We start from the raw sequence: 11202 nt of genomic DNA, 5'->3' as shown, positions 1-11202 counted from the left end.
TTTTTTCTAATGTAGGCTAGGCCTTTTCCAGTTGTTGTGCCTACCTGTAATGATAAACTCGTGAATATTGAATGAATCATTATGACTGGTCCCTGACAATATGATCAATCCATTTTGCAGAGCACCTTGACATTTTCATATTCAATTGTCACCTTAGCGATTGAGTAATCAAACAAGATGCTCTAGATTTTGTGCTCTTGAAATCTTGTCCACTTTGAACCTATCAACTTTCGGAAGTATTATCAAATTCTATATCTTAATTTAACAAATGAAAACACATTGACAAATGATCACAAGCAGCCAGTAGTAGGTGAATACATTTTTTATAATACAATGAATTGATAAATGGACAAAAACATGCACCAAGGTTCTACTGTCACGCTTTACCAAAGACAAACATTTCTTATTTTCATAGATGCAATGGTAATTGGTGTACGAATTAAACTGACTTTCCACAAATGACCTTACCTTGCAAAGGGCCTTTAACTGTATGTCTATGGTTGTGTCCAAATAATCTCTCCCACCTCCTGAAGTATGACTCATTCACTAGTCTCCACATATTGAAAAGCACTGGATTGGTGTTGGCATGGGTATTTGTTCACTTCGCTTCATTAATTTGACAGGAAATGACTGGTAGATGAATGCATTATATGATTTGTTTACACAGTGCATTCAGGAAAGTATTCCCTTCATTCACATTGTTACATTACAGCCTTATTCTAAAACTGATAAAATGAAATGTTTTCCTCAATCTACACAAAATACCCCATAATAACAAAGTGAAAACAGGGGTTTAGAAATGTATATGTTAAAAAACACTTTTACACAAGTATTCAGACCCTTTGCTATGAGACTGTTTCCATTGATCATCCTTGAGATGTTTCCACAACTTGCGAGTCCACCTGTGGTAAATTCAAATGATTGGACACGATTTGGAAAGGCACACACACACACCTGTCTATATAAAAAGGTCCCACAGACGACAATGGATGTCAGAGCAAAATCAAAGCCATGTGGTCGAAGGAATTGTCCGTAGAGCTCCGAGACAGGATTGTGTCGAGGCACAGATCTGGGGAAGTGTACCAAAACATACCTGCAGCATTGAAGGTCCCCAAGAACAAATTCTTAAATGGAAAAATTTTGGAACCACCAAGACTATTCCTTAGCTGGCCATCCAGCCAAACTGAGCTATTTGGGGAGAAGGGCCTTGGTCAGGGAGGTGACCAAGAACCCAATGGTCAATGACAGAGCACCAAAGTTCCTCTGTGGAGATGTGAGAACCTTCCAGAAGGACAGCCATCTCCTCAGCATTCCACCAATAAGGCCTTTATAGTAGAGTAACCAGACTGAAGCCACTCCTCAGTAAAAGACATGACAGCCACTTGGAGTTTACCAGAAGGCACCGAAAGGATTCTCAGACCATGAGAAACAAGACTCTCTGGTCTGATGAAACCAAGACTGAACCCTTTGGCCTGAATGCAAAGCATCATGTCTGGAGGAAACCTGGCACTATCCCTACGGTGAAGCATGGTGGTGGCAGAATCATGCTGTGGCAATGTTTTTCAGAAACGACAGGGAGACTAGTCAGAATCGAGGGAAAGATGAACAGAGCAACATAGAGATCATCGATGAAAACCTGCTACAGAGTACTCAGGACCTCCGACTGGGGCAAAGGTTCCGGACAACACCACTAAGCGCACAGAAACCTGAAAATAGCTGTGCAGTAACACTCACCATCCAACCTGACAGAGCTGGAGAGGTTGTGCAGAGAATGGGAGAAACTCCCCAAATACAGTTGTCAAGCTTGTTGCGAAATACTCAAGAAGACTCAAGGCTGTAATTGATGCGAAAGGTGCCTCACAAAGTACTAAGTAAAGGGTCAGAATACTTAAGTAAAATGTGATATTTCCATTTATTTATAATTTTGCAACCTTTCCTAAAAACGTGCTTTTGCTTTGTTATGGGGCATTGTGTGGAGATAGAATAAGGCTGCAACGTAACAAAATGTGGAAAAAGATGAGGGGTCTGAATACTTTCCGAATGCACTGTATTATACCAGTCATTTCTTTTAAAATCCATGAAGCGAATGGAACAAGTGCAGACTTCCTGAACAAACAGAGATAATTGGGATGCACCCTGAGGTAGGAGGAAGAGGGCGCTAAATGAAGAAATCAGAGGAAGAAACAGGAGCTGTGAACAATGAGGCAGAGAAATCTAACTAGTTGAGCTCAATGGCACGCAGTTCTCAAGAGGGCCAACAAAGTAATAGATATTTTGAAATATGAGTTTCCATTTATGCATTTTAGAAAGGGCAGCTGTCAAGATATTAAATTGCATTGCGCAGCAAGAATAACAAATCAAGGACCCAACATCATTCCTGACAGAAAAGCTTACAAATACAAGCTGCTCTGTGCCAAACAGCTCTTAGTTTTCCAGACATTCACTGTACAAATTAGTGTTCCCCAAATTAGAAATTAAATTGACAAAGACTGTTTATTTGTGTGCTGGCCTCAAACTCAGTACAGATACACCAAATGCTTCCACCAGCAAGTTAACAGTGAAACGCAAAGTCTAAAAGCAGGGACAACGAGGACCAGTGGTTGGGTTGAATAGAGGTGTTCTTATTATATGTTAGAATGCTAACATAGATATATAACTTTATAATGGCCTTTTGCCTGCAGAGAAATAAACAAAAACAACTATTACAAGAGGGAGGATGGAGGGGGAGAGAAAGGGAAAAAACGTCAAGGCATCTTTGCACTTGCTCCCCTGAGAGGATCATGGGAAACTGTCGTCGTCATCTTCGGCCATCTCCTTGGCGAACTCCAGGTCCTGCTGCTCCCGCTCTCTGCGCTCCTGAAATGTAAACACACAGAAGAACATGTCAACACATTAAAGCTGCAATAGGTTCTTTTTTGGGAGACCTGACCAAATTCACACAGAAATGTATGTTATAGATCTGTCACTCATTGAAAGCAAGTTTAAGCAGTAGATCTGTTCTGTGCGTGTTATTTCTATGCATCCCAATCTTAAAATTTGGTTATGTACATCAGCTTCAAATAGCTGAAAATACACTGCTCAAAAAAATAAAGGGAACACTAAAATAACACATCCTAGATATGAATGAATGAAATATTCTTATTAAATACTTTTTTCTTTACATAGTTGAATGTGCTGACAACAAAAATCACACAAATTATCAATGGAAATCAACCCATGGAGGTCTGGATTTGGAGTCACACTCAAAATTAAAGTGGAAAACCACACTACAGGCTGATCCAACTTTGATGTAATGTCCTTAAAACAAGTCAAAATGAGGCTCAGTAGTGTGTGTGGCCTCCACGTGCCTGTATGACCTCCCTACAAGCCTGGGCATGCTCCTGATGAGATGGCGGATGGTCTCCTGAGGGATCTCCTCCCAGACCTGGATTAAAGCATCCGCCAACTCCTGGACAGTCTGTGGTGCATGGAGCGAGACATGTCCCAGATGTGCTCAATTGGATTCAGGTCTGGGGAACGGGCAGGCCAGTCCATAGCATCAATGCCTTCCTCTTGCAGGAACTGCTGACACACTCCAGCCACATGAGGTCTAGCATTGTCTTGCATTAGGAGGAACCCAGGGCCAACCACACCAGCATATGGTCTCACAAGGGGTCTGAGGATCTCATCTCGGTACCTAATGGCAGTCAGGCTACCTCTGGAGAGTACATGGAGGGCTGTGCGGCCCCCCAAAGAAATGCCACCCCACACCATGACTGACCCACCGCCGAACCGGTCATGCTGGAGGATGTTGCAGGCAGCATAACGTTCTCCACGGCGTCTCCAGACTCTGTCACGTCTGTCACATGTGCTCAGTGTGAACCTGCTTTCATCTGTGAAGAGCACAAGGCGCCAGTGGCGAATTTGCCAATCTGTTCTCTGGCAAATGCCAAACGTCCTGCACGGTGTTGGGCTGGAAGAACAACCCCCACCTGCGGACGTCAGGCCCTCATACCACCCTCATGGAGTCTGTTTCTGACCGTTTGAGCAGACACATGCACATTTGTGGCCTGCTGGAGGTCATTTTGCAGGGCTCTGGCAGTGCTCCTCCTTGCACAAACGCAGAGGTAGCGGTCCTGCTGCTGGGTTGTTGCCCTCCTACGGCCTCCTGATGTACTGGCCTGTCTCCCGGTAGGGCCTCCATGCTCTGGACACTACGCTGATAGACACAGCAAACCTTCTTGCCACAGCTCGCATTGATGTGCCATCCTGGAAGAGGTGCACTACCTGAGCCACTTGTGTGGGTTGTAGACTCCGTCTCATGCTACCACTTGAGTGAAAGCACTGCCAGCATTCAAAAGTGACCAAAACATCAGCCAGGAAGCATAGGAACTGAGAAGTGGTCTGTGGTTACCACCTGCAGAACCACTCCTTTATTGGGGGTGTCTTGCTAATTGCCTATAATTTCCACCTGTTGTCTATTCCATTTGCACAACAGCATGTGAAATGTATTTTCAATCAGTGTTGCTTCCTAAGTGGACAGTTTGATTTCACACAAGTGTGATTGACTTGGAGTTACATTGTGTTGTTTAAGTGTTCCCTTTATTTTTTTGAGTAGTGTATAATACTTTTGGTTATGGAAAATCTTTTTCAGTGGTTTAGATGGTACAATGATTCTCAAACTGAAATTAGGCAAACTATTAGACTCAGCAACCAGAAAAATGGCGGAGTAATTTCTGCATCGTGCATCTTTAAAACGAAGTTTGCAAATAGCAATCATTTTAAAATGATAGTATGCATCTAGTCTGAAATTCTAGCCCCAAATATAACATTTGACAAAAAGTAGTTGACTACACTACCCCCTTGTGGTCACAACAGTAAAATATAGTATTCTGGTAGTTCAGTAGAACAGATATAAAGAACCATTTCCTACCGTCACCAACAGAACTCTCACGAGGGTCAATTTCAGGGGCTAATACAAGGAGTAGTACAAGGTTGGTACACACCTCTGCTGATTCTAGGTCCTTGTTGTAAGCCTTGGGTGGAAACCTCATGGCCTTGACAGACATATTGTGTATGTCCAGGCAGAAGGAGATCCTCTGGTGGAAGGCCAGCTGGGGCTCCCTGGTACCGTAGATATCCATGGTCTCTTTAGACTGAACATAGCCTTTCTCATGGTTGATGCTGGCTTCGATCACTCCATCACGGATAGCCTGGAAAAGAGGGATGTCAGGAGAGAAAAATCAGTAAGAGACTGAGGTGGTTTTCCATTACCACCTGTGGCTTAGGACAGTTGAGGACTGCATGCCATATTTACCACACAGAAGCGGTGTGCTTTTCTATTAATGATCGTTAGGAAATATTTGCATGAGTTGATGTAGAGCAGGAGGTGGGGATACACCATGATCTTAAGGTAAAAAGGTACAATATATACACTGAACAAAAATATAAAACGCAAAAGTGTTGATGTTTCATTAACTGAAATAAAAGACCCCAGCCATTTTGTATACGCACAAAAAGCTTCTCTCTCTCTCAAATGTGATGCAAATTTATTTACATCCCTGTTATTGGCAGTTTTGGCATATCAAGAAGCTGATTATTAAACAGCATGATCATTACACAAGCGCACAAAGCCATGTCTCAAGTTAAGGGAGAGCGCAACTGGCATGCTGATTACAGGAATTTCCAGCAGAGCTGTAATGTTCATTTCTCTACCATAAGCCGCCTCCATCATTTTAGAGAATTTGTCAGTCCAACTGGCCTCACAACCGCAGTCCACATGTAACCACGCCAGCCCAGGACCTCCACACTCTGCTTTTTCACCTACGGGATTGTCTGAGACCAGCCACCCGGGCAGCTGATAAAACTGTGGGTATGCACAGCAAAATAATTTCTGCACAAACTGTCAGAAACAGTCCCAGGGAAGCTCAATTGCGTTCTCGTCATCCTCACCAGGATCTTGACCTGACTGCAGTTCAGCGTCCTAACAGACTTCGGTGGATAATTGCTCACCTTCGATGGCCACTGGCACGCTGGAGAAGTGTGCTCTTCACAGATGAATCCCGGTTTCAATTGTACCGAGTAGATGGCAGAAAGTGTGTATGGAGTCGTGTGGGCGAGCGGTTTGCTGATGTCAATGTTGTGAAGAGAACGCCCCATGGTGGCGGTGGGATTATGGTATGGGCAGGCATAAGCTACGGACAACAAACACAATTGCATTTTATCGATGTCAATTTGAATGCCCAGAGATACCGTGATGAGATCCTAAGGCCCATTGTTGTGCCATTCATGCGCCGCAATCACCTCATTTTTAAATCATGAAAATGCCATGTCGCAAGAATCTGTACACAATTCCTGGAAGCTGAAAATGTCCCAGTTCCTCCATAGCCTGCATACTCAGACACGTCACCCATTGAGCATGTTTGGGATGTTGTGGATTGACATGCATGAGAGCGTGATCCAGTTCCCATCAAGACCCAGCCACTTCGCACAGCCATTGAAGAGGAGTGGGACAACATTCCACAAGCCAAAATCAACAGCCTGATCAACTGTATGCGAAGGACATGTGTCGCACTGCATGAGGCAAATGGTCACATCAGATACTGACTGGTTTTCTGATCCACGCCCCTAGACCGTGTTGACCCCAATCTGGGTTCGGATAAAGGTCCACCAACTGAGTATGGCTGTAGTATGTCATGTTACCTTGGCCACTATGAACTCAGCATCCTCTGGACTGTCCAGCTGCAGCTTCTGAGCGATGTCTGCCAGGGATATACGAGAGTATGACAGGCTGATCATACGCACACCTACAGGGAGAGATGGTTTTAAATATCAACAAGTCATTCAGGTATTAAAAAAGAAGAGCCATGACCAAACACTTAAAAAGAAGAGGAAGCCATCTGAGAATGTGGAAGAGCCCGAAGTGAAAGGCCTGGTCACTGACCTGTCTTGATGACATTGTGTCGCAGGCGGATGATCAAGGTGTAGGTGCCGTCTGCCTGGAACTTCTCTCCAAACTGATCCAGGGCCTGGTTGAACTTGGCCAGGTTACCCGTCCTGACAGCTGTGTGGGAACAGAGACCAGGGTTGAAATCTTACTCACACTTAAAATGCATTCTCATGACCCAGCTTTCCGACAACTTACCCTGGGTGAGCAGGAAATAGGGCGCGAGGGATCTCTTCAGTGGAGCCTGGCGGAACTGCAGCCTGTCTGGGATCTCCCCAAGCAACAGCTCCACCACAATCAGCAACTTGTGGACCTGATAGGGATAGAGAGATGTGAACCAAAAGAAATTGTGGGCCATTTTATTTGTTAAGCCCTTTGATATGTATCTGCTAAATTATTATTTAAAATATTGAAATAGCATTAGTGACTGAGAAAAACAAATTGATACAATTTTAAGCCAATAATGCAGGCCTTCGGGGTGGGGGGGTGAGCATGCGGGTCTTGGCAGATGAGATGATATTGCATGCATCTAAGTTGTTGTTTGTGTGTATAGGTTTGTGTATGAAGGAGAGAAAGAAAATTAGGAAAAATGTAAAACTAAATATTATATATTAAAAAAAAGAAATGCATCACCCCCTGTAAGAAATGTGCTATATAAATTAAGTTTGAGCAACAACCGTAAAACCTTTTTTAAATTTTTATATAATTTAAAAAATACACTTAAGGTAGCCTAGTGGTTAATAGAGTTGGACTAGTAACCAAAAGGTCGCCATTTCAAATGCGTGTGACGGTGAAAAATCTATCGGCTATGCCCTTGAGCAAGGTTCTTAATCCAAATTGCTTCCATAAGTCGCTCTGGATAAGAGTGAAATGTAATAATTGCACTTAGGGAAAAACTGCATGTCGTGTGTACTGACTGTCTGTTTGAAGCCCACAGCTGTGTGTTGGGGGGCCTTTCTCAAGGCGTTGGTCAGGGTCCTCCTGGCCTCTGTGTATTCCAGCTGGATAGCCTTGATACGACCTGGAGGGGCGATTGAGCAGTGGTGGAAAAAGTACCCGATTGTCATAGTTTAGTAAAAGTAAAGATACCTTAATAGAAAATTACTCAAGTAAAAGTCACCCAGTAAAAACCTACTTGAGTAAAAGTATTTGGTTTTAAATATACTTAATTACTTCTCAAAGGTAAATGTAATTGCTAAAATCTACATAAGTATCAAAAGTAAAAGTATGAATAACTTCAAACTAAGGCCATAACTACAAATTAATTCATATTCTGAGGAGGTTTTTTATAGTCACTTGAAAATCTGTAGAGGCATAGTGGCCTGATAATTCAATTGAATGTGATTAAACTAAACTTCTGATGTCGTCAAATAATAAAATGTTTACAGTTTTATCACAGGTGATGCTTTATTTCAACAGAAATTGGTATGCTCAGGGCTCCTCCCCCTCACCTGTATAGTAGAGGTAGCGGGCCCACTCGTTGTTGTTGGCCAGCTCGGGGAAGACCGACTTGGACACCAGCTTCTCAGCCTGGTCGTACAGGTTGTACTGCAGGTAGTTCCTCAGCAGCAGGTTGAGCAGCGTGGCCTGGCCGTCGGCGTCGTGCCGCAAGGTGGCTGTCCTCAGGCGCGTGTGCAGGAAACTGTGCAAGAAGGGTTTTAATTTGTTTAAAAATCGATCAAAGGCATTACATATTGACAGGTTCCAAACTGGCCTATTGCCTTTTGAAATAAATTCAATTTTTCCCCATCTGTTTAAGTCAGAAAAAACTAAAAGTCAGTGAAAGTATTGGTGGGCTTACCTACGCACGGTGTCCAGTTGGTTGAGGAACTCGTAGACGCGGGAGTGGTAGTAGTAACACTTAGCAGCCACCAGGTCCAGAGCACGCCGGTTCTGAGGGCCGATCTTCTGCAAGAGCTCGTCTGACACCTTCTGGGCCTACAGAGAGAAAAGTGAGAAGCTAACGACCAAGACAGGCAGTCGGGCATTGACCCAGTCATAACTTATTTCTAAGGACTATGGTATGATGGTGAGCAATGTAAAACCAAAGAGAAATCAGAGCTCAATCCAATATAAATATGCACTGTGCATGCATGAGAGAGAGAGCGCCTGTGAGCTCAGTCAGCCCACCTCTGTGTAGCGTTTGTTGTTGGTGAGGTAAACCACCAGGAGCAGCTGCAGGTAGGCCTCCGCCTCAGGGATCAGGGGGGTGGCAGCTGCCTTTCCTGTACGGGGCCTGAACTGGACATCTCCCTCGGTGTCCATGGGCTGGATGGATGCAATAGATGGAGGGGAGAGGGTGTGGGTAGAGGAGGGAAAAGGAAAGACGGAACCGGACAGAAAGTGACCAAAGGAGACAGAGCGAAAAAGGCCATGAGTAATAAATAGTTTATAGCCAAGGTTTCTCAGCAATAGTAATAGTAGTACCAGAGTATTTTCTATCTGATACTATCTGTGCTCATTGTACCTCCTCCAGGAAGCTGAGTAGGAACTCCTTGCCGGCGGCATTGGAGGTGTAGAAGCCAGACACAGCCTTGTGCAGCACGTTGGGGTTGAGGCGGCGGCTGGTGGAGGGCAGGGCACGCAAGGCCCTCAGCACAAAGCGAGGCTCCTTGCCCGACACGGCCTTCTCTATCTGCTTTACATGCTCCTTGATGTCTGCAAAGGGAGAGGGGGAGTAAGGTCATAAGGAGAGACTTATGATAGAGTGATACAAAAACATCTGACACCTAATGTCAGTTCTTTCACTCATCTCAAAACTTAAAATAATTTAAAATACAATGTAGTTACTGACATGGCAAGCTAGGTAGCGACAATTGGAGATACAAAAATAAAAGTAATGCTTTAACAGTAGTGATTTCCAACTGACACACATTGAAGTAAACATTGTTAGCAAACTGATTAATTCACTAGCTGGCTAGCTATGACTAGGAGGTTTTGTTTTTGTTAGATACCCAGCTAGCTACTAACTAAAGCTAGCTACCTAGCTAGTTAACGTTACTACTACAGCGAGTGAATACAAGTCAGACCTGCGTTAACGCAGTTAGTCAGACCATATAGTAAGCAGACTAACTAGGTCAGCAAACTATTCTTCCAGTATAACTACAGTTGAACAAAATATTGCCATTTAAACCGGGCAAATAATCTAACGTTGGCTAGTTACATTGGCTAACAACTGCTTGCTAACGCTAACTAGCTAACTAACATTAAGTACAGTTGGTAGCAAAAACACGAAGCAGTTGCAATATTCAGTATCTGACATTACGTTTGAATGTATCCTTTTCAGCATTTCTGTTATAGCTCAGCTAACCATCTAGCTAAGCTACCTTCAAGTGTGAGGGTATCAAGTTCCTTGGGTTTCTTCTCTGCAGTAGCAGAGTCTTCCTCCGGCATCTCCACATCCTGCGGCTCGGGGCCCGCATCCTTCTGTTTATCAGCTTTGGCGTCCTTGGATTTCTCGCGTCTCTTGGCTGTTGTCTCTTTCATACTGTCTGAAATGAAACGTGCAAGTAAACGTAACTATGAATAAGATATGTCAAAATAAACTACGTAGAATTCACATTTAATTGACTCCATTCAACACTCACATTCGTCTCGTCGGCAGAATGACTGGCAACTATTGTGACGCGCAAAGGATTATGGGGACAAACCATACTAGTTGATCCTGACAATATCGAGCAGTCAAAAGTAATAGATAGCTGATGAAAGTGATACTTTTCAACGTAACGCTACTTTTAGTACGAATTGTTGTTTTGATGTAGGTATAAAACAGGGAGATCTGGTAACAACAATCATATTCTTAATCCAATTGAGAGAGAAATCGCATATTTTTAGGGCTCCACTCATCTTCCTTAAATAATCCAAACAATTTATGGCGAGCTGTGATGAATTCAATGATGTCTTGTAAACAAACCTACAGTGTTTTTGCAGAGTTGTAGCCTATGTGGTCGTTTATATGAAGTCCATTTCTCACATTGACACGTGTATACTGAACAAAAATATAAATGTAACATGCAACAATTTAAAGGTTTTACTGAGTTACAGTTCATAGAATGACATCAGTCAATTGAAATACATTCCTTAGGCTCTAATCTACGGATTTCACGATTGGGCAAGGGCACAGCCATGGGTAGGCCTGCGAGGGCATAGGCCCACCCACTTGGGAGCCAGGTCCATCCACTGGGGAGCCAGGCCCAGCCAATCAGAATGATTATTTTTTCTCTCCCCAAAAAAGGGCTTTATTACAGACAGAAATACTCATCAGCTCATGAAAAATG

At 43.5% G+C, this 11202-nt stretch overlaps 1 protein-coding gene across 1 annotated transcript; it reads right to left on the bottom strand.

Annotated features, from left to right (window-relative positions):
* Positions 1-307: 307 nt before the first annotated feature.
* On the bottom strand, positions 308-10661 carry LOC118384415 (26S proteasome non-ATPase regulatory subunit 3-like). The gene is made up of 12 exons (XM_035770933.2): positions 10513-10661; positions 10252-10416; positions 9393-9583; positions 9056-9193; positions 8727-8863; positions 8377-8567; positions 7843-7946; positions 7124-7238; positions 6923-7042; positions 6682-6785; positions 4986-5192; positions 308-2856 (listed from the first exon to the last, which is right to left on the bottom strand). The coding sequence occupies exons 2-12, from the start codon at positions 10409-10411 to the stop codon at positions 2779-2781; spliced, it is 1545 nt and encodes a 514-aa protein (XP_035626826.1). The 5' UTR covers positions 10412-10416; positions 10513-10661; the 3' UTR covers positions 308-2778.
* Positions 10662-11202: the final 541 nt, after the last annotated feature.

This window comes from Oncorhynchus keta, chromosome 5 (assembly GCF_023373465.1).
Source record: "Oncorhynchus keta strain PuntledgeMale-10-30-2019 chromosome 5, Oket_V2, whole genome shotgun sequence".
NCBI classification, from domain to species: Eukaryota; Metazoa; Chordata; class Actinopteri; order Salmoniformes; family Salmonidae; genus Oncorhynchus; species Oncorhynchus keta.
Note: the sequence above shows the minus strand (reverse complement) of the source record. Positions and strands in the feature narration are given on the sequence as shown.